Here is a 24,116-nt window from a genome sequence, read left to right on the forward strand (position 1 = left end):
AGGTAATTTCATTGGTATTTTACCTACTGTTACTCTGACTTACCCGTGACGTTGTCAATATCGAATGTTCCCAAACTGTTACCAGCAGTTAAGGAGTAAGACAGAACACCATCTTCACCGTAATCCCCATCAGTTGCATTCACATCAAAGATAACTGTTGCTATGCTGGTGTTTTCTCTTAGTTCTATTATTTGGTTATCAGCATGATCCAGGACTGGTGTGAAGTCATTAACGTTCTGTACAGTGATGACCAAAGGTACAGAGCTGTTAAGCGGGACAGGTGTTCCTGCGTCCTTAACAAATACAACCAGTTGGTATGTACGGTCAGCGGTATGGTTTTGAGTCTCTATATCTAGGTCCTTGGCTGCTCGGATGATGCCTTGCTTGGACTCGATGCTGAAAAATCCTAGGTCGTTGCCGCTCGCAATAGAATAGGTGAGCTCACTATTGGATCCTGAATCAGGATCATTTGCCTCCAAAGTGATGATTTCCCCTCCAGCGGTAACAGTCTCGTCGACAAGTTTAGAGTAAAAGTTTTTAACGAAGGTAGGGATATTGTCATTAACATCCTTCAGACTAATATGAATGGTGGTCGTTCCAGATTTGCGGTTGCTGGTTGCTTGGTCTGTCGCTGTGACAATAAGACTATATGTACGCTGAACTTCTCGGTCTAAGGCAGCATCGTTGGTTATAATACCATTTGCAGAATCTATCATGAACCTTAGATCGTTGTTCCCGTCTGTAATACTGTATACTATCTCTCCGTCTATGCCAAAATCCGCATCGGTAGCATTTGCATTGTAAATAACGCTTCCCTCTACAATGTCCTCATTAACTATGACTGACACATCAGAGGATGCAAAACTTGGTGCGAATTCGTTCTTGGGAATCACGTGCATGATGAGTGTAGTGTTTGAGGAAAGCAACGGTGTCCCAGCATCCTGCGCTCCCACAACCAGAGTGTGCGTCCACGTTGAAAGCTTCCTGTTATCCATGTCGAGTGAGGCTTAAGGGTAGAAAACATTAAAATCAGAAACGGCCATGAAGAAGACCAAATTACCAACTAGGTAGGTATTTATTGTAAACAAACGGTAATAAGGGTTCATTAAAGCTATTGTAACATTCAATGCTAGATGTATATCCAACATTTACATTTTTGGTTCATTTGATATTCCTCCCGTAAAAAAATGTCTGTAACTATAAACAGATTAAGGCTACCAATTTTTGCGACATCACGCGCTGTATTAAAAAAAGTTTCATTACAAAATCTTCAGCGCAAGAGCTACAAAACTATTAGGACTGTCCCTCGATAAAGGGGAATATTTAACCCCGGGGGATTCTTTGGAGAGGAATTGGTTATTAAAGAAAAGGGCCGAACCGACAAGAAATTGATATTACAATGCAAGCCAAAAGCTGCAGGAAAGAAGCCATTTTCTTACCGTTTAACGTGAGCTTTCCGTTGGAAGAGTTTATACTCCATAACCCATCGCTAAACTCAGTTGAATTCCTGACCAAGATTGAATACGACACGAGACCATTCAAACCACCATCGGGATCCGAAGCAAGGAATGTAAAAACATCTGATCCAACAGCTGTGTCTTCATCAACATTCACTTCATACCGAGGCTGAGAAAATGTGGGTGCGTTATCGTTCAAGTCCAACACGCTCACGTACACGGTAAATACCGCAAACTTCACGTTTCCCTCATGGTCGGAGTCACGCGTGTGGATTGTCAGAGTGTAAGATGGGGAGGTTTCGTAATCGAGTGAAGATATAAGCATCAGTTTTCCAGTTGATGCATTAAGGGAAAACTTCCCTTCGTCGTTACCTACAAGTACAAATGTTACCATCAAATGGACTTGCTACTCGTAAAAATAGTAAGATTAATACGGAAAATTTTAACATTGATCTTTGTTGTTCGTTGCTTTGTCATATTTTGGGTGATTGAAACTGAAAGGGGACGGAATTTACAATTTGCCGAGTGATAGATGATGGAAAATAGCATGTAAGGTAACAAAACCACGTTAATCCTTGACTGGAGCTTGCCTAGATATTTTTGTTGATTGAGGGTAAAAACTTGAGAGAATTATACATTTTTAAGCCAAACATTTTGAAGATTTCAAGTGTCTCAGGTCAGAGCTTTTCAACGTAAAGAAAAGTCGAACACAGACTACATATGACGTGGGAAAATATTCCCTGCTAATGATAAACAGAGTTGCAGAACCAACCCATCCGTTACCGGCTTGAAAAGGTCAAAGGCACTGAGCTAGAAAAGATGTTCAAAGAGAAAAAAAAGACATAAGCTGAATTGTTTCACTCGTACCCACCTGAGCTAATGACGAAAGTAACCCGTCCCTGCTCCCCATAGTCCTGGTCTGTAGCATTGACATCAAACACAAAAACTCCATCCCCAGCAGGCTCATTCTCAGCAAAACTGAAGTTAAACGAGGAATTATGTTGAAGCTGCGGTGTGAACTCATTGACAGGCGCGATGCTGATATTGACTGTAACACTTGTGTTCATACTTGGCGTTCCCATGTCTTTAGCAAGGACAAATAAAGAATGATTGAAATCAGGTGTCGGTTCTTCATCCAAGTCGACCGAAGCATTTACTTGCACCTCCCCTGAAGTGCTGTTAATGGTGAAAATTCCAGCTTCGTTCCCTGCTATTATAAAATAAAGGACTTTGCTGTTTAAGCCTTCATCAGGATCGTGAGCATTGAGTGCGATCACGACGTCACCGATAGCTGCATCCTCCTTGACAGTAGTGGCAATTGATGGGTTGTTAAATGAAGGAGCATTGTCATTAATATCAGAGATGGTAACTACTACCTGTCCGTCTGTGAAGCGCACCTTTTCAGCAACGGCACCGTCGGATGCTCGCACGGTGAGCGTAAAAACGGCGGTCGTCTCACGGTCAAGCTCTTCGATGGTTGTGATAACTCCAGTCGAGCTGTCGATAGAAAATTTGTTCCCAGTGTTCCCAGAAACTATAGAGAATGAAATATCTCCTTGAGAACCAGAATCTTGATCAGTTGCGGTAACCGTGATGACGGTCGTGCCAATGGAGGTGTCCTCCGAGATAGATGCGCTGTAGGAACCATTATCAGGGTCAAATATGGGTGAGTAGTCGTTGACATAACGAACTTCGAAGGGCTGGGAGTTAACCTGGATAACCAAACAAGCATGTAAATTTAAATTAATTAGTTGCGCGAGCAACTAGTTTCAAATTTATATTCCTTCAATCATGAATTAAAGCCGATAAATTCACTAACAGATATTGACAATCAAGTTCTCCAAGACAGAAAAACGCTCGAATGTTTTTTCATAACACTGAGAAAATATCGGGACCCAAACGATCCATTAAGATCACCGATCACTTCACGTGCCCCTCTGCCAATGTAATCTATGGCATAACTTGCACTTATTGCAAAAATATTTACATCGGCGAAACAGGCAGAAGACTAGGTGACCGATTCCGAGAACACCTTCGCGACGAGGAGAGGAATGACAAGAACATATCGAAACCAGTCGCTTGACATTTCAATTTACCTAATCATTCTAAGCAACATATAGCAATCTGCGGTCTTTCCTTACACTTAGGTAGCACGGAAAGCCGTAAAACTCTTGAACAAAAGCTCATCTTTCAAACCGGCAGTCTAAATCCCACAGGTATCAACGAACGCTTTTCATTCCACTAATTTATTCGTATTTTTCTCGTTGCCATGTTCCCACCATTCACGTAGCTCCATTTTCTGCCTTTAAAAGCACACACAACCCACAATTCCTCTATTCGCTCCGACGAAGGGCTAACGCTCGAAACGTCAGCTTTTATAATCGTAACGGTGGCCAATTTACCATTTCAACTTTGTTGATATAATCAAATTGTTTTTTAATATGTTGACATGGATGTAAACAGGAAAATCTTAAATTACCTGTCTTTACCTCGCCTAACAAACTATAGCCAAACCTAGATGATTGAAATACGTTTAATTTCATTGCCACTCTCAGACTAATGGTTCATATTACAGTTCCTTTCAGTGATAACTATTGCCTGTGAGGAAGCAATTGTTCGTTGTCATTGATGCTCTCATTTTTTTTGGCAATCATTTTTCAGTTGTTACCTTGAGTCTCTGGGAAATCTTGTTATTTATTTTTCTCGAGTTGTTAGTGACCCGTACATTATAAATTCACAAGCATACTACTACATACCACGTGGCCTTGGTTGGACTCGAATACCAGCTCATATCCAATGCCATAGAAAGAAACAGACAGGTTCTTAAACTCCACTCTCTCTTCCTCCACTGTAACATTTAACACTCCACTTAATGTTCCATTTAAATCAGATGGTTTGAGCGAAGCAGAAATAGACCAGTAACCTTTCAGTGGGTTTCCACGCATGCGCGTACCAAGGTCTCTTACTTCCACAACTGGGGGAACTCCAAATATTTCTGATTGATTAGCTTTGTCGGGCTGTGTAATGACTTCTAGGTAGAATTCTCGCGCACTTATGTTGAAAGTCTCTGAGGTTACGGATAGACTTGAATAGGAAGAGACTGGTTCTGTGATAACGGTGAACTTCATTTGACGCTCTTGAGCCACGTCGAAGAAACGCAAATCTTGAAATTCCACGCGCCCATTGGTTTCAACTGGAAATAAAGTAGTACCGTTGACTACAGAGTTCTTAGCACCGACCATTGTGGCATTTATCGACCAAGTTCTCCCTCTCCAACCGATGTTATCTACCAGCGAGTCTGGATATGCATTCCTTATCTCTACAATCGGCTGACTGCCACAGATCACTGTGTCATTACAATCACCAGGTTGTTGCGCAATTTTGAGATAAAGCATTCTCTCAGATACATTAAATGCCGTGGAATTGCCAATAAAGGCATAGCTTGAGGCCGGATCAGTCTTGACCTCAAGTGCTAGGATGTAGTTTATTCCAGAGATGTCGATGCTGAGGTTTGAAAACGAGGCTACACCTTCGACAAACTCTACTTCAGCTGTACCATTTACATGTCCATTGTTATCCGCAGGATTAGCCAGTGAGGCAGTGAACAACCAACGACGTCCTTTCCAGCCAGTGTTGTCCACAATTTTACCGTTCGCTGAATCTCGAACCTCAATTCTGGGCTGCTGTCCAAAACTGACTGTTTCGTTCGCGTCTTCGGGTTGGGTGGTTACAGTAAAATACATGATTCTTTCTTTGACCTCAAATGACTGCGAAGTAGCGTTAAAGCGAGAAGCTGCTGGTTTGTTGACATAGAAGAATAATTTGTAGTCAGAACCGTTGTGAGTGATACTTAAATCGGTGAAATTCGCCCATCCATTAACCAGTGTCACAGTCACATTTCCTTCTAACACCGCCATGGAGTCCCCGGTGTCATTCTGTATGGTTGCCATGACAGTCCAGTTACTAAGCGAACCGTGCCCTAAGGTAGTTACTAACTTGCCATCAACGTCCACAAGTTTGAGTTTGGGCTGTGCAGTGAACGGTACAGTCTCGTTCCCGCCACTCGGCTCAGTCACCACCTCCAATCTAGAGGGAATAAGGAAGCTGAACACGTTACTTGCTTCTTCTGCCTCCTTCTCAGCTTGGACTTCGTCATACCGAAGGGTAGAGTTGCCTGTTACGTTCTGTTGATCTGAAAGACAAACACATTATTTATTGACGTAACTGGCCCGTGTCATACTCGTCTAGATAAGCTTGTAACTTTAAATTAAAGAAGTTGTGATGAGGCCACTGTTGGACAGTTTTGGACGAGACTAATTTTTCAGAATTAACTGAAATGCTCCAGAAAAATTTCGTTACTGGAGATGTTAGAATCTAAGAAACCTTTCATTTAGCTGCGTCAGAGTGCAACCCAGGTGACACCGAAATGTGATACCATAAAATTAACAAATAGTAAACACCACAGCGTACACTATTGAGTTATGGATGCACGCGTGAGGTTGCTAAGCACGAAAGCGACTCTAGCTTCTTGATTGCTTAGCAAACCTCCCAAGTGCATCCATAACTCAATGGTGTACGCTGTGGTGTTTACCTTTGTTTTATAACATAACATTGATACATTGTAGCAAAAGAGTTCCCTTTTATGTAAAAAATCTTACGTGACCATAAAAAACAAGCGCGCGCGGAAAAATAGTCTTTGCATTTGCTCACGTCAGCAGCGTACACCCATGGGTAAATGGGGGACGCTAAATTGACCAATCAGAGCGCGCGCCTTACTTTGGTTATGTTATAAATTGGCTTCCGAAAAAGATGCGTTAATAACAGGCAATAAAGAAGACTTACAAGTTTCGTTGGTAGCTCGAACACCTCCGGTCGGGTCAACAGGCTCAGGGATTGGGTCCGCTATGGACAGCGATACGATTTCAGTGTTGAGTTGCTGCGCAAGTTGCCCTGTCTGCACATTCTCCACTACTGAGTCTCCAATCTCTTTAAGCTCATCATAGGAGGTAGTCTTGTTAACTCCTGCAAGAGTGATTATGCAAAACATTATATATAACAAAGTACTAGTCGGTTTCAGTCTGAATGGATAATAAATAAGACTTTCACTGGGACCCACACCGTGTCAAACACAGGAGTCTTTATAAGAGGAATAAGGCTTTTACGATTGACCCCCTTGGTGATTTGAAGATGCATAGGTAAGATCTCGAGTTAAAAGGAATGCAGCAATGCATAGTCTATTCGTAGCATGAGTTAAGGCAAAGCTCTTGTCTTTTGAATGACATGCCACAAAGATAATACAGGATTTTCTGGAACGAAAATCAGTAATCAGTAATCAAAGTTTAATGTTTTTACGTGGGACATGGTTACCCATATTGTCCGAGCCAAAGGCTCATGTATGAAACGCAAGACAACAACCCACCCACCCAACCCTAGGGGAGGACATCCATCACACAGTAATCTCGTGCGTGGGAAATTAACGTCTCCTACCCCTAACCCTGCAGGAGACGGGACCTCCATTTATTCGTCCCTATCCGAGAAGATAAACCTTTTGTGGCGACCAAAGCCTCTCCCTTTCATCTTCACGTTAGCTTCAGTTTCATAGATCCAAAACAGGTAATCTCACAACATCACATGACATTTCTAGGGTACGGCCGGGTACTACCCTGAGCAAAAACAGATGATAACTACTAAGAAAAGGTTTGCAGAAGATAAAAGAGGGTACTGAGGGTACTGATGGTACTGATGAAAATATTTCCATACCTGATGAAAATATTTCCATACCTGTGTAGTTCGATGAAGTATTTGAAGCCTGAGGAGGATCAGCAATCTCAATTTCCACGGAAACGTCACCAGCGGATCGCCGCCGTCTCCGACCGCTACCGTCGGCACTAACAATGTTCACCACTCGGATAAGGGATTTGTCGATACCCAGCAGGTCAGCCAGGTTATTCACAAGGTTCACTTTGAAAAAGTCATCAATGGAAACAGCCTTCATTCCAATTTGTACCTATAAATGGAAATTTGAGGTTAAAAAAAGTTTCAAACACTGTTATAAGCGAGTCAAACTTTTGACTCCTGAGCTCTGATTGGTAACTCGTGACTCGAGGTGTGAGACATGTTCTCAAAAATTACTTTAAGGAGTTTGGTGCTGTTTAATGTAAAGCCCTACAGCATGAAAAATGTATTTGTATTTATAACCTGTTTGCTACATGATATAGGGTAATTGTGAAAAAGTACGTTCAAATCTTCTCCGACAGTTAGAGAATGAAAGTCGTTGCGTGCTAATCAAACGGTTTAGTTGGAATTCAGCTGCGACCACGAACACCCTAAACGATGATGCCTTCACAGTAGGGTACTAGACTTTCTAGCGATACCATCTCCTATTCATTTGGTTTGATTTTAGTGTAAAGTTCCTGTTGAAAACTGCCTGCGGATCACATCAACTACATTTTAGGCCATGGAACTATCATACTATGACGTTAAAAAATGGTTTCACACTGCCACTGTGGTACTTTTGTAATAACATTTCAGCCTTCGAAAAACGTTTTACTTTGTGGTGTAAGCATTGTCGACCAATTCAGCGTGCTTTTTTATGACTACGCTGACGAAAATGAACTCTCTCTCAGGGTATTATATTTGTTACCTTAACGACACGCATGACTATGATGTCCACCGGGTTGGAACCGCGCAAAACGACAAATAAAGTTGCACGTTCACGATCGAAATAATTAGCACCACTAACACTGGTCAGCGGTGGTTCAAAGTAGTCGTCAGGAGCACCCGCGGGCTTGTCAATTAAAGTGAATTCTGATCCTTGGAGCCTTGCGTTTGTTGGATTTATAAATATTCCTAGAGGGTAAAGTAAACTCAAATAAACACCAACACTCAAGGGGTTAACGTTTTCCTGTAAGTGTGGGCTTTCTTTCTTTCCTCTGCCAGTCTGTCTGGCTTTCTTCCCACCTACGATCGTTGTGTTTATTCGTGCGCCCGTTTTTTGAATTCGTCCAGTCGTCCTTTTGATCGTTTGTTCGTTCATCAAATAGGCACAAAGAGACTGGCAGACACACAAGACTGTAAATAGATCTATTACGACGATACAAATCGCTAAACACTGTCAATCAAAATCACGCAAATAGCAGATCAACTTGTTCTTACTTGGGAGAGGTTCGAGCGATCATAAGTTAAGAACCAAAAAAAGTGTTGACATTCCGTTTTTTTTCTCGTTTTTCAAGCGAAATTTTATTTACGAAAATGCCGTGTTTGGGCTTATATTCCAGTAAATGGAATAAATGTCGACCGATTATACCTTCTCTGTACACATCCTGCCTCTGAGGTCTTTGATAGAATATACCAACACGGACCGCATCTGTGGGATCACTGTTTAACATATGAAGCCTGAGTTTTTGGGGCTCATTACTGGTAAAATAAAGAGAGTAGTTTGTTCCAGTCGCCACTATCCCGTAAAATGTTGAAATCCTTTCTTGGCACGTGTATCCCAGGCACCAACCGTGGTCCATGGGCCCATTAAGAAGATTGACATAACCATTTGCAATCAGAGCAACTGGTGACAATCGTCTGGTCTCAGTGTCAGCATCTAAACTCTCAATAACTAACATCCTGTAATCAATGTCGTTACACTTGTACGCATTCCAGTTACCATACCACGAGCACATGCTATGACCAGGTGTACCGCGAACAATTCCCTTCTCTGGAGCAACGACCGACATGTCAAGTCTAGTACCATCGGGTAACGTCGTGGCAGGTTTCGGAACGCGGTAATCACCTGTACGATATGTGAAACTCGTAATTAATACAAAACAAAGCCCCCATGAACTGGCGACGAGAGCCAAATGTATTTTATCTCGACGTGCATAATTAGCTTTCTGCCCTCAAAAAGCAAGTGGTATATTTGTGACATACCCAATCCGTATCGCTTGTCTCCGCCCCACTCGAACTCGGCCTTTGCGAGCACCGAGCCCCCAACAGCGCCTGTCAAAGAACCATCGAGATCTCGGATAAGGATTTGCCTCCTGGCGTCGCAGTCCATATCCACGCAGTCGGATGGGTTGACCCACTGAGGTGTTGGCACGTTCAAGAGCAGCTTAGATTCTTCGTCAACTATTACAAAATGTAATCCTAGAAGATAAAGAAATCAGTTGTCAATAAGTTGAACCTTTGACACAACGATGTGATATGATGGTGTAGCTCAGAACAAGACTTTTCGAAGAAATGAAGTGTCTTTCAGTGAGGAGGAAATTCCAAAACAAGAGTTTGCAAGGATACCAACGTGGCAGTAGGGAGGCAAGAACAACTGAAATGGAAAATGGATGGTTAATGATCTTAACTGACAGATTTAAATAGGTTGGGAAAACTACTTTGTGATGTGTAACCTGTTACGTGGCTGTTCTAACTCTACGCTTTGAATGTTTCACTCCCTTTTCTTTTAACCCCTACCGTAAGTCTTGAAGCGTTAGCCACATGTAAGCAATTGTAGGTGAAGGTAATTGTAATTTAAATATAGCCTGTTGTAATGAAACATCTTTTCAGCAATCCTACTATTCCCCAATTTTTCCTCATTCATTCGTAGTCTACGAATATATTCATACCAAGTGAGTGAGATCGAGACGCATTCGTCGCTTTTTGGAAAATTATGCATTGAACGAGACAAACCTCGCACATCCATGGGATGTATAATGTCGCCAATCCACTCGTTAGACATGATAGCTTGATGTCTCTTCCCACAAGTCTCTTGAAAACCAAAGAAGGTCACCTCGTGATACAGAGTGTAGCCATTAATTGCTGAATAATCATGAGGGCTCTCCCACGTCATAATCGGCCCAAGTGCAGGGAGTGAGCTAAATTGCGATATAGTTATTCCAATTTTACCGTCTGACAGGAAATAAAATAACAGCGTTGTTAATGAATGTGAAGGTTCTAAGTTCCTCTATACATTTCTCAACGTGTGACATCTACCGGCCGGAAGTAAACGCGACATAAATGATCCAATATTTTTGTGCTGCCCAAGGGCTTGAATGAGCAGTCACGAAGTCATACTCTTTATTACCTTCAGCTACGTCAAATAGTACGTGTCATGATACGTTTTTAGAAAAGGAATGTGAAACTGGGTCCTGACACTTGACCCTTAGTGTTTGCCATTTGAAGTTATAATAGGTGAAGTTAGGAAACAACTTCAATGAAAAGTTTTAGGATTATTTCAAGAACGATGGAGTTTCAAGGTAGATGCAAGGTATAAGCATTGTATTTAAGTAAGCCACACATACCTTCCGGTGTCTTTTGAATTTTAATCGAGTTATATGGTTGCCTGGCGTATGGTAAGATGCTATCATGCTCACAGTCGTAACCAGGACTCGTGCCCACGATGAGCGTGTTCCTCACTATAACGTATTTGTCAGCAGTCTGATGCGACAGGGCATGCGGACCCCACACATTCGGTAACATACCAACTGTATTCTCCACGGATATGACGTTATCTATTATAACACTGGGCTCGCCGTAAAGGAAGATACCATAGTCGTAGTTTCTCCAAGTCAGGTAACCAGAAAGCATGGAACACCCTGGAATTCCTCCTTTGTAAGGAAAATGCATTCCATGCCAAGCACCGTGAACTTCGTTCCCAACAGATACCCCTGGGCCGTCTGAACACTTCTCGCCACCAATTTTAAACCCAAAACGTTCACTCCCAGCCACTGTGTTGTTAATCAAGATAACTTCCTTGGCTTCGTACACTTCTATTGCTCCTGGCCAGTGCAGATTTGATTTATCCTTTCGTCCGTTGTATGTATGTATTGAGATAGAATAAACTGCCAGATTTCGTAATAAACTAACAAAGCTGCCAGTGACTCTTATTGAAGGGCCCACTGTGTGGTGGACAATATTGTCCTCAATGTTCAAGTTATTCGTTCCGAGCACACCAATACCAGTGTTGAAACCGTCGTGGAATGAATTCCCACGGACATATGAAGTATTTCCTTCCACGTCACCGGTATCGAGGAACGCTAAAGCAAATCTAAAACAGAGGAATGATTTGTAACCTGTGAGGTTCTGACTTACAAGTAGAACACACTCGCAATTTCAAAGAAAGGAGGTGATCGATTAAAAACGGGGGGGGGGGGGTAACTATCACGGGTTTACGTGCTTTTCTCTCGTGGACTGTTGTATTAAGTTTGAACCTATTGATGACCATAGTTTTCTTCGTACATTTTACTTTGCATTGGAAATGTATTCAATTAGGCCTTGAATAACATGCCCCTATATCATTCCTTCTGAAAAAGGAACTTTAAGGGGATAAGGAAAAGTATAACAACTTTCTTGTTTTGTTTTGTTATGTTCTTTTTTTCCTCTCTGCTTCTCTTTCATATTAAGTTACCCTCCATGAACTGTTCTTTCTAATTTTCCCCTCTCCTTTTTCTACTCTCTTTTCTAAATTCTGGGGTTACGCAAAAGACGCAAATGTATAAATCTCACTTATCTACATTATAGATAGTTTAAAGCTTTTTAACAAATTGACAGAGGTTTAGCGTGAGTCCACAAAATTTTGACCATTGCGATGACGAATATCGTTGTCGATAAGAATACAGGCCACGCAGTTTGTTTTTTGTTTGTTTGTTTTTTTTGACCGCAATATGGACATTATATAAAGCAATTCTTTCAGTGATTAAAGCATTGCGTAACATGTTGACGCGAGCAGCGTTGTCTGTACTCTTATCGACATTGGCAAACTAACCAATCAGATTGTGACATTACTGTCCATTGAGAGAAAAAAACTGATTTTCTACCTAGGATCGTAATCATCAATCCAGCCCTCCTGTCCACAGCGGTTGAACTCGACATTTTCAATCCTGGCACTGCCCTTAAATTCAATTCCCTCAATTGACGTTCGGCCAATCAGAACTCTGCATCCAAAAGATTGGTCCCAAGCTCCAGTTGGGTAGTCTGCTCCCTCCACCAAGATATTTCTGGTTAACAGTCCCACTTCTGCCGCCAAAGTATAAGTCCAATTACCGGCCGTGTGAGTCACGGCAATATGTTTATACTGAAGAGCTTTGTCTAGAGTCAAATTTCTCCTGTTTTGTGTAATGGCCGTTATAAAGAACTTTTCTGTTTGCTGTGGCTCAACTGTAGTCGATGTAATGACAATTTCGTCGCCAATATTCCAATCAACGGTCTCGGATAGTAGTACCGAAAGGTCTCCAGCTTCAGCAGTAACAGCTAAATGAGTCCAATACACTTTTCTTGGCCGCCCGTGCATCCACAGGAATCCAAACACGCCAAGGGCCTTGCTTCCAACATTAACATCCCGCAAAGGTAGGTCCTCACTATACACGTTGCCCTGGAGGCTGATCATAAAATTCGATAGATAAGGCTGATCCGGCCATCCTACGATCAATCCTCCGGCAACAAAGATAATAGAAGCATTCAGGACCATACCTGGTCTGTCATCTATCTCAAGTGTTCCATATATGAACAGTTGGTTTAAATATGGCAATTCTATGTCTGCCACCATGTACCAGTGAGTCTGTATCATAACGTCACTCCCATTGGTTGGTAACCTTCGTCCATAACCCCCATACATAGGTTCAGTGCCTTCCCAGTCATCCACGTTGGACCAAAGCTGGACTTTTGCAGGTCTTCCTTTAGGAGGGGGAGGTGGTACCGGAACAATACATTTCTCATAAAAGCAACGATATACTCGCAGCGTGACATCTCGGGGTTCGATGTTGTTATTTGGTGTGCGAGGAGCATCCCTGCCGGAGGCAATGTATGTGAACTCCTTAGTCTCGTTTACGAAACTCCAGTTACCGTGTTGAGCGTTAGCCGGTGGAGTGACGTCGGTTTTGTTTTGATAAGCTCCAGTGGTGGTGAAATGATCAGGCGTTTGCACCAACCAGTGCTTTATCCAGATATGGTCATTTTCTTCCATGTCGTAAAACTTACCGCTGTAGGTGATGTTTGTTAGCTGCCAAGCATTTTCAAAAGTGATGTTGTACTCTTCTCCAAGTATCAAGAGCGTGACCCAGCCTTGAGGATGTGTCGAGCACTTAATGCAGAAAGGCACCACGTCCATCCCATGTCTGTTTTCCAACAAAACGTTTTTGCTTATGAGGGATTCTGGCGCAACCTCATTAAAAGCAAATCTCCTAAATTTCACAGTTGAGTCGCAGACACTTCCATTGTGAGGACCGTAGCTATCCTGGGGAGAATAGAAACAATGGTCTGGTGGTAGATTCGCGTTTAGTGGCACGAGGCTGCCGTTTGGATATCCAGTCAGAGTGCCATCTAGATCGACTATGACCGACTCATGACTCCAGAGGAAGGCACTTCGGCGTGGGGAGTTCACAAAACGATTTTTCATTGTGTACGTGGTCCATCCGCCTTTCTTTTTAAACTCCACACACTGAGCGCAAGCACTGTAACAGGTACAGCCTTCTTGGTCGAAGTTCACGAAGGTGACGTTTTCAACAACGAGTTTGGAGAACTGTGGTAATTTTATGCCGGAGGTCGTACAAAGTGTGTTGCTACGTATTTTCAAATCCAGGCCTTCACTCACCTGGCTGTGACCAACGATAAGCGCATTTTTAATTCTAGGACCCCCCCTCGGAGCATCTTTGGTATCGGCAAATACGTATTCAATTCCAGCGATATCATTATCGAGCATTTTAAAGTCGTGCATTTGAACTGCTCCTATTTTCACGGCTTCTGCCCCACGCATGTTGTTGTAGGCGATAAAAGAGCCAAACACAGCAGGCTTAGTAATAATTGATCCACAGCTTCCTCCTTCCATGGGATGATAAACCGGAAAAATCCACAACCCATAGCGTCCAAACGAATGAGCAGAGTTGTTGAAAAATTCGAGCATGAAGACATTCCTCGGGCAGTAATCCGGTCTAAAAGACGGGCCGTCTGGGTGCTCAAACATCTGGTACCAAAACCCGAAATGGCTTCCTCCTGCGGCTGCATTATGACGCACCGTGTTGTTGGCATTTGTTACCCAGTAAGTTGCTGGAGTTATGTCGACATTTAGTGCAGATGTAGAGGCGATGACAAATATACCCAAATTGTATTCGACCACGTTACCAGTTTCTATGCCGTCCTCCATGAAGAAGCAATTCCCGCGGACATTGAACACAACATTATGGCTAACATGAAGGTTATGAATGCCATGCATTGTTATAGCACGGTTGAAGCTGTGATGTATTGCGCAGCCGCGGACATATGAACCTGAGACGTCGCCACTGAGATGAAAATGTATCGGATAACGACCAAGACGGAATGCCTGTCCTGCATGCGAGATTTCTACATAACTAAACCTTGCTGTCACCAAGTTCTTACTTTCCTCAGGAGCATGAATCATGATTGTTACACCAAATTCATCGCTTCCAACTTCTTCGCCAAATTTTCCTTGGAAGCAAGTCTGGGTCTGAAATTGTCCTGGTCTAAACTCGTCTTCGCACGCTTCGATTTTCTCTGTCCATGCGCTGTGCACTGAGCCTCGAACCCTCACGTTTCGCGTCAGTAAACCCACCTCTGCGCGCGTCTCCACTTTATGAATACCATCGAACGTCTGGATTATAGAAATATGTTTGTACTTCAGCGGTGGCGAGACTTCTAAGGTGTAATTATCGTTGAGAACGGCTGTGATGGTAAGCTCTTCAAACTCTCGCTGCGATTTTCCAGTTGGTGCCAGAATGATGCGATCACCTGGTTTCCAAGAGACCTGTTTGACAAGATGTAGCTGAGTTGCGTTAACCTCCGCCGTTGAGCTTAGATGTGTCCACGTGATTGGGACATGTAGCCCATGAAGATCAAGCTTTCCCTCGCGTAGCGCAATGCTCTTGGTGCCAAACACAGGAATCTCTCTTGAACGAACATGGCCGTGCAGAGTGATAAGTGCCTGGCCGGGAAATGGGTCATCTTCAGTACCTACTTGGAGGCAACCGTTATCGGTTATAAGAATGTTTTCTGCTTGCAAGTGAAGAGAAGGCTTTTCCATGTCAAATATTAGCGTTCCTCCTTGTATCAGAAGAAACTTCAGAGCCGGTGTGTCTTGATCTAGCAGGATCGTCTGTCCTTTCTTAATGGTCACGAAAGTGCCTGTGGATTATTAATTGCAATGAGTAATCCAGGAATCCATCATCGATCATCCATAAGTTTCTTTTATTATATCCTCTTCACCCCTGCTTAACTAAACTGCTTAGATGAAACCTGAGAGGCAATCTGAGATGTCAAGAAGGCCTAACGCTACACCACCCCGACGATTAGACTTCTAATTTTCTGGTTCCATAAATAAGGTAGAGAGTCCAAAAATGGAAGGATCTGATTTTTAAAGAATTTTTCTCTCTAGCTTAAGCAATTGAAGACGATAAATTTTACCTCAATTCCAAACCTTCCAAATTATCTTTGTCGTAAGGAGAATTTGGCAATGCCGCCTAAACTCTAAAGATACGTGTCAGATGTATCGCAACTGCCCTTGGAAATTTTCGTTTACATACGCAGTTATTTTGTCTCACATGAAAAGTCTTATCTCCGAAAGAAGAAGGCTTTCCGTTACAAAAGGAATCATTCTGGCGCCATACAGAATCCTGAGCATTTCATTTTTAACTTGGGTCTCACTTAACCTACGTAATTGCGCACATTAGGGACAGGTATTTTTTAGGGTTGAGGTTTGAGTCAAGGAAGCCATGCCAGTGATGAAAGTTGATTTTTTTTCTAAAAAAAGCCACAAACCAATGTAAAACATCCACACTGATCGTAGCCCCAATCAACTTTCATGTAAAAAATACGGTACCTGCTTCAGGAGGATTATTGTAGCCCCATGTAAATGGCGACGACCATACGTCGACGTAGAAGAAATATGCTGCTTCATCTATTGCCTTGCCATTGTTTCCAACCTCCACTCGAACTTTAGTCTCGATGGTCCTGCTATGGGGTCCAGTTGTACATAGGATGAGTGTCGAATTTGCGAAGGTAACCACACATTCAGTGCCATCTATGGTGACAACATTGTCGCTTTGGGTATCACTGAATCCCGAGCCTTGTATTGTAAGCGTAGTTCCTCCACCTGTTCCTCCACGGGGTGGCGTGACAGAAGCTATTTGGGAGGTCTGTGCCACTTTGTAAGTAAATCCCATGCCAATGTTCGAACTTAAACCGTTCAAAGTCATTTTTATGTTGCATATTGTATCAATGTCGTCCAAAATATGACTTGGTGCCTCGCAGGCCAGTTCCGTGGTTGTCGTGTTGTGGGTCGGAGAAAGAATGCACTCGTTTCCACAGATTCTTACTTTCGCAGATGAATCAAAGCCATACCCTTGAAAAACAAGAATTCGTCCACCTCCGAAGCCGCTTTCGTTGGGGACGACGCTTTCTAACTTTAAATCATACGTGAAGGAAAGCCTAGATGTAGCTCTTCCTTTTCCTGGAACCAGCACGTCAACATCGTTAGAGCCAGCAGCGTGAGCTACCAGTGTACATTTTACTTTTCCTTCATCCGAGCTCAACACTGCGCATGGTTCATCTCCAATGAGAACTTGGACCGCACTATCAGAGGGCGAAGCATCCAGGCCAGTCCCGTAGATAGTCAAGACATCCCCGCCTTTCCCAGTGGGTGTTGAGAGGGACGACAAGACAGGAGTAGCGTCCTCAGTGTATGCAATCTCTGTTGACGGAAAATCCACTGAGGTGCTCTCAGACTCAACGGTGACCTGGAGGGTTACAGCGCTTCTTAAAGAATGAGGTGGTGTGACGCACTTAATTGCTCCATACGTTACCGTGACTATCTCACATATTTCTCCTCCAATGGTGACACTAGTTCTGCTTGATGTCGGATTAAATCCATTTCCTGCTATCGCGATGGTTAGGCCTCCATTTCGGCTACTTTGTGTCGGAGTAACACTTATCACACTCGCCTTACTATCAATAACGTCTGATACATCATTGAACTTTGCGAATCCTTTTCCGGATTCATGAAGAGTCACCGTATGGCTTCCAAAGACGATTCCAGGAAGAACACATTTAACTAGCTGTGACATGACCTCCGTCACGCCACAATCTTGATTTCCAATTGTTACTGTCACGTCTGCAGTGGGAGGTTGTAACATCTGGAAGCGAAACTCTGTTTTTGGTCTGTCTACGATTGCTGGAGTCGCCATCGTTACTACTGGTGTTCTATCAGCTGCAAACGTGTACTTGCAATCGGTAGGGTCAGCGGCAACGCACACACTTGTCTCATTATTGACTGTCACTGAGACCAGTTGAGCTTCTTCAGTACTTTCACGGGTCGTACAAACTATTGTATCAAATGATGCGGTTATAACATCACATTCTGTAGAGCCTACGAGAACAGTGTTGTCAATGTTGGCGTTACTAAATCCATCGCCTTTTATAGTGAGCCGTGTTCCTCCTGCTTGAGATCCAGTCTTTGGTGACAGGGCTGTAACGGTCGGCTTTAACACAAAGTGGGCTGTTTCACCCACATCTGCCTGGACAAAAGCGTAGCCGCGGTTAAGTACCTTAACGGATACGTCACGTGGTACACCAGCAACGGGAAAACCTGCTGTATTTAGTTTGCAAGTGATCTCTGTCTCGCTAGATGAAATCACATCACAGGCATGGGAGCCAAACTTTACTTTATTGTGGCACGTTTCGTCGCTAAAACCACGGCCATTTATTGTTATTGTCGCATCGCTCGTGCCATTGGAAGGCGTCACCGCGGACACCTTGGGTGTGCTGCAGTCTAAGTAAGTAAACTCATAGTCATCGCTTCCAGAGTTTTTAACTGCCTGGGAAGAATTGCACCCAGGAAAACTATCTGTCCTTCCAGACTCGCATGTTGTGGAGGGGACTGGAGATGAGCTTAAGTTATACACCGCTTCGAAACCTAAACAAAAACAAAAATCATAGTGTTTTGTACTTCCATCATTATTTATGTGAAGTAAAGAGGAAAGAGACAATGAATAGACAGAGATATTTAGCTTTTTCTCAGATTATTTAAACATGCCATACTCTATACTGAGAGGATCGCATTGAACTAAAATACTGATTACATTTCTGCTTCATTTGTAAGGAAGAATTCTTCTTACCATCAACTACAAATTGTATTGGTCCGCTCTGAGTTCTGAGTGACAGAACTTTGACAATGCCTTTCATAGTGACAGATCCGCTTCCAGCATAGAAGTACATTCCTGTGCGCGAGAACCTTTAGAAGAAATGTACAAAATAATCGTCAAGACCAATGAGGCGAGCAGCGTTTTCTGTATTATTATCGACTACGGCAAATTGTTCAATCAGATTGCGAAATTATCGTCAATTGCGGTGAAACAATTTTCACTTCGGCTCTATGCCATTTTTTTTTTTCACTTTTCTATCTTCTTCCGAAATCTTAGTTCAAGAACAGGCGATCCTTGGAGACTGGGCTAAAAAATTTCATTCGAGATTATCAAAATTAAAGATTTGTTCGATTGCTGCGACACAAGAAATTCAATCTACTATTGGATATGGTAGATGAAAACAAAAATCTTTTCGGCGACTTTTTTTCTCTGCTTTTTTTTTTCGGAATAATTGTGTCATTTCAGTTACCTATGACTGAAACTACCAGTCTTGGAAGGAGCATTGCTGCGAAAACCTGACCCATCGTGCTGCACTGAGGAAGAATCTCTTGTTTGAAAGACGTTGTATACAGCGTTGGAAAGTTCCTGACCGGCCCAGCTCCACTATTAACAAAAAAAATATATATATATATACAAGCACAAAAATAATTGAATACATGAAAAATAGATTAATCCATTGGGAAACAAATTAAATAATTAACAAATAGGCAGATAAATGAGCGAAGTAAAATGAACCTATCGTAAAAATTAAGGAGAATTTTAAATCGTAGTGTCAGCGTACAATGAGGATTTGGTTGGCAAGCCAGGTCATGCAAAGAGGAATGGCCTTTCTGTTTCGACCGTTGGATTAGAGATAATAGATGAATGCAACAAAATGCTAAAGGTAAAACGGCCGTAGAGAGATACACAGCTCTTTCGAGAAAGGTTGACAAAAAAGGACAAAAGTGCACCGGATAATCACGAAAGGTAAACTGGACATCGGGTAATCGATGAATTTTGCTAAGTCAACTAAACGTGTAAATTCATCAAAATCACCTTGCTTTGTCCTCACAATGAGGTAAAGGAAGTGTGTCCTAAAAAGAACATTTAGGGGTTATCACGTGCTCTTTTACTCTTTTACCGACAACCCATCTAGAAACAGCTGTCTATGCCATAGATTCAGTGTATCTCTACTGAGTTACCTTCACCGTATCGCCTTGGTAACAAGTCACGTGTTTCGGTGACCATTCATATCCAAGTCCAAACTCTGAAGAAAAAGAAACGAAAACTGTTAGCTCATGTTTGCAGTGATTATTCATCGGTTATCATTTCCAAAATGAATCTGCAACTAAATAATCTCCTTTCGAAGGTATCTCACTCAAAAAAACTCAGAACCCCCCCGCTGCAGAAAAGGGACAGAAGCGTGAGTATTCAATGTACCACAAGGCTCATAGTATGGTTCATAAGGGTTAAAAAATGGTCAGGGATTTTTGCTACTCAAATGAAGAAGGCAAACTAACCCGGATGACGTCCACTGTTGTCAATTTCCACAGTTTGAAAATTATCCTTTGTTTCGCATATAACTTGGGTATCATTGCATGATAGGACTCGACATGGTCTGCCCTGTACCGTAACGGAGACACGTGTCACGTTAAACCCAAAGCCCCTGCCGGTGATAGTAACGTGTGTTCCGCCTGCAACTGAGCCACTCAGGGGGTAAATGGAATGGACTTCAAGTAGGTATTCGAAGGTGTTGTATGCGGTAGGGATCGACGCAAAACCTTTTTCTGGTGTGACAAGTCGAATAGCAAACTTTCCTGGAGCATGAGGTGGAGCAAGGCAAGTGATTTCTACCCCGGTACGGGACTGTATCACACAGTTCTGATCTCCTATTTGCACGCTGGTCTCATTCAAAAAACCGGAACCGGAAATGGTAATTAACTCTCCTCCGCTGACACGCCCTTGCTGTGGGCTCACGCTAGTGACGTCAAGAGTGAGAGACGAATCGTATTTAAATGCATTGGAAACAGTAACAGAACTTTCATCGATAGAAATGTTTACAGAAACTGTTCCCGCTGAATGTGCAGAGGTTCTGCATGTGATCTGGGACATGGTGATGGTAAGTACGTCACAAGGGGAACCGTCAAGCAACACTGACGCATTTTCTTTTTTGCTTCCGAAGCCACTGCCAGAAATAGTGATCACCTGTCCACCAGCTATACTGCCGCTGGCCGGACTAACTGACGTAGCAGTAATGATGTAGGTAAAATTAAGTAGTTGATTATTGTCTGCAAGACCTTTCTCTTTTACGAGGACCTCAACCAAGTGTCTTCCACCGGGCCCATAGTCTGCGGAGTTAAAAAGATAGGCAGGCTTCGTAAAAGTGTAAATTTCAATTTACGTTTAGCACATGACGCCACGCTTTACTACAAAAGCTAAGTGCACCTGTTTGAAGCAAGAAGGTAAATGAAAAGCAATGTGTCACAAGTAGGTAACGCAATGAAAGGAACCGAGGAAGGATTACTCAGGAAAGGGGCATTTATTTTTCTGACTGAGCAGGTGCACATCAAAGCATCAAAGACAATTTAGGAGAGGCTTACGAAAGTTCAAAAAATGTGCTAAGAATTGAAACAAAGAAATTTAATTTTTAAGCAGGTGCACGTCATCATACTACACACATGAAAGGCCAATAAGCTTTGCAATGAGATCTACATAAAAATAACTAACTGCGCTAATACATGACCACAAGGATATCTACCAGCTCGACAAGTTATGTTGCCAATATCGCTGCTGATGACGACACAGGTGGAGCCACCTATTGTTACAATATTGTCGCCATTGTTAGAGGAGAATCCTGTGCCACCCAAAGTGATTACTGTCCCTGTGCCTTCGGGACCTCCGGGACCAGAGGCCGGTGATATAGACGTCAGCTTCGGCGTTTGGTCCGCGGAATAATTGAAAGAGCAGTTGTTGTCCGAACACGATCCTGTGATTTCGTTCACCACGACCACAACCTGAGTAAAGAAGAATAATAAATGAATGCATGGGTGAATAAGAGAGAAATCCCTGAAGTTGGTAGAACCTAACAAGAGAAGAGGAGACAGAAGCAGGGATGGATAGAGGAATTAAAGAGGAAAGAAATATAGGACGGAATCTGTGATAAAATACACATCAGCGCTTTTTTGCAAAATTGTCCGTTTTCATCATAAGTATCACTGTGGAGAGAGGATTAGAAGGCATAACTAGAAAATCAGCGGAACAGTTAGGAAGAGATGGAATACGAAACAGAGGAAAGAATAAACGACGAAAAACAGACGGTGAGCTGGAGAAGAAGCTACATACGGTGGATAGGGATAGACGATTAGGGGGATCATTCAATAAATGGAATGGGATTCATTGAATAAATGGAACAGAGGCGGGGAAGAGGGGCGTTTAGGAAAGTGAAATATAAAGATGCCATAATTGCCACGACGACATATCTATCGTGTGTCCTTTCTCTATGTTGTCATGTTATACGACGCCTTGTGCATCATCACTCACCTGAGTTTGGGTCGATGGCACTCGTAAGAATTCACCAGGGATTGGATCCAAGAATAAGCCGCCATCTTGAATGGTTGTTACCGTTGTGGTCACTTGAACACCAGTGAGTCCGCTGTCATTGACCCTGACTTCAGGATGATTACCTCCGTGAGTCTTCCATGTGAAAGTCCATTCAAACTCTGCACAGTGCCCAGATCGTTCAACTTCAATTATACCTTCTTCGAACTCCTGCTCGAAAAGATCCTGGAGTCTCGTTGCAGATATGTCGACTGGAATGTCTGCAACATCATAAATAGGGCAAGTAAAAATACAACGCTTTTTATTGGATAACATGCACTAATGCTCTAGAATTGGATCTGATAGATAAGGCTGGTAGGTGTTAACAGGGCATATTATGTCCTCTTCGCAATCATCTTCTTAATAAGATCACTCAGGTTCTACTTAGCTGGGGTCAGGTGAAAATGGTTTTGACAGATTAAGACAGGTGGCTTTTTCTGTCACAAAACCACCCGTTCAATAGTTGCTTTATAACTTTGACGTATACAGAGATGATTTCAAAAAGTCATTGTTCAGTCATTTCCACTCGCACTTGTTGGGTATAGGACTATAGCAATTCCAACTCCGAGCGTCTACCATCTCACAATGTCCAACGCCTGCTCGTGAAAGTGTGCCTCAGTTATAGTTTTGTCAGCTGTCTTATAAAGAGTTTTATCTAGCTATAATTGCTATGAAGTCAAAGCTTTTTTTCCGAAAACTACTCACCCTTGATCACATTTCCGTTATAGTCGATGTTAAACGTTCCTTCTATTGGAGGTGAAGCTTCTTGAATTCTTCTCACTCGGACAGTGGAGTTGAGGCCCGGTGTAGTGTACGTGACATCATCAGGGCTGCCATTTTCCTCCCCGGTGTACTCTACAACGGAAAACAGCGGCATGGGGGAGCCACAATTTGCAGGGAGGAGGGAGATAGTCCAGTTCGTCTCAGTGGTCTTTTCTATTTTGTAGTCTTTGATGATGAAACCATTTGGCATGGCGCCACTGCTCACTGGTGTTACTAAAATGGACACAAGAAACAACGTTCTATTACTTAATTCTAAACACTGCAAGCTACACCCATCTGAAAGTTAGAAAGTGAATAGCAAGTTGGATTTTCCCCATCGTATCGCATTTTTTTTTTTGTACTTGCAACAAGAGTTGTGAGTTTTTCTAGCTTGGTGAGTGCAAAGTGATATAGAAAGTGAACAGTTAGCTCACATTTAAATGAGTGGAAACAAGTTTAGCTTTTGCGACAAACAGGGTCATCTGTACACAGAGTCTTCCTCGTTTTTTCTTCTACACACACAGCTTCTAAAATCCCTCTCCCCCAATGTTATCACCCCCAACAGACTAATGGCGAAAGTGGAATTTAATATTCCCCTATCGCTCCGTATCTCCTTCCACCAAATTAATAAACTTTAGTAAAATGTATATGTGCACGATCCTTCGCAGTAAAGCACTATTTAAGCAATAGTGAAAATCAGACCTGAAAAAAATTCAGGCCTGTTCGGGATTCGAACCACTGACCTCTGCGATACTAGTGCAGCGCTCTACCAATTGAGCTAACAAGCCAACTGGGAGCAGGCCATCAAATTAATTCGACATAAACTATTGCTTAAATAGTGCTTTACTGCGAAGGATCGTGCACATATACGTTTCATAACCGCAGTTCATATATATGTATTTCATATGTTTGTTGTTTAGTAAAATGATTTACCTAATAGTTGGTTTTTACCAATCCACACATTATCCACGAAAACATCTTCGTCATACCCCTCAAGGCGGCTGATTTCGATACTGTACATCTCAACACTCTTTGCCTGATCTCCAAAGTCCTCGCTAATCTTCGACCAGACATCTATACATGAAAATCCCCAGTTGGAGAGCTGTGCAGAACTTCTAATGAAGCTGTACCAGCGCGTCGAGTATCTCTCTTCATTAACGCTATCTCGGTATTTCACTCGAAACCTCACTTGGTC

General features: G+C 42.6%; 1 protein-coding gene across 1 annotated transcript in view; it reads right to left on the reverse strand.

Moving 5' to 3' along the window:
* Positions 1–24,116, reverse strand: part of LOC111333265 (fibrocystin-L) — a 43,712-nt gene that overhangs the window by 6,358 nt on the left and 13,238 nt on the right. The window contains exons 17-37 of the mRNA XM_088735591.1: positions 23,855–24,116; positions 22,865–23,155; positions 22,103–22,380; positions 21,321–21,576; positions 20,083–20,910; positions 19,765–19,829; positions 19,053–19,186; positions 18,557–18,672; positions 16,264–18,354; positions 12,254–15,569; positions 10,739–11,484; positions 10,128–10,346; positions 9,378–9,593; positions 8,764–9,240; positions 8,101–8,306; positions 7,239–7,464; positions 6,300–6,479; positions 4,214–5,649; positions 2,329–3,169; positions 1,440–1,829; positions 44–1,006 (exon numbers count right to left, since the gene is read on the reverse strand). The exon at positions 23,855–24,116 is cut by the window's right edge and continues 30 nt beyond it. Coding sequence (XP_088591717.1) covers positions 44–1,006; positions 1,440–1,829; positions 2,329–3,169; positions 4,214–5,649; positions 6,300–6,479; positions 7,239–7,464; positions 8,101–8,306; positions 8,764–9,240; positions 9,378–9,593; positions 10,128–10,346; positions 10,739–11,484; positions 12,254–15,569; positions 16,264–18,354; positions 18,557–18,672; positions 19,053–19,186; positions 19,765–19,829; positions 20,083–20,910; positions 21,321–21,576; positions 22,103–22,380; positions 22,865–23,155; positions 23,855–24,116 — 13,537 coding nt within the window. The remainder of the gene's footprint in view (positions 1–43; positions 1,007–1,439; positions 1,830–2,328; positions 3,170–4,213; positions 5,650–6,299; positions 6,480–7,238; positions 7,465–8,100; positions 8,307–8,763; positions 9,241–9,377; positions 9,594–10,127; positions 10,347–10,738; positions 11,485–12,253; positions 15,570–16,263; positions 18,355–18,556; positions 18,673–19,052; positions 19,187–19,764; positions 19,830–20,082; positions 20,911–21,320; positions 21,577–22,102; positions 22,381–22,864; positions 23,156–23,854) is intronic.

The sequence above is a fragment of the Stylophora pistillata genome, chromosome 10, assembly GCF_964205215.1.
Source record: "Stylophora pistillata chromosome 10, jaStyPist1.2, whole genome shotgun sequence".
Taxonomy (NCBI): domain Eukaryota; kingdom Metazoa; phylum Cnidaria; class Anthozoa; order Scleractinia; family Pocilloporidae; genus Stylophora; species Stylophora pistillata.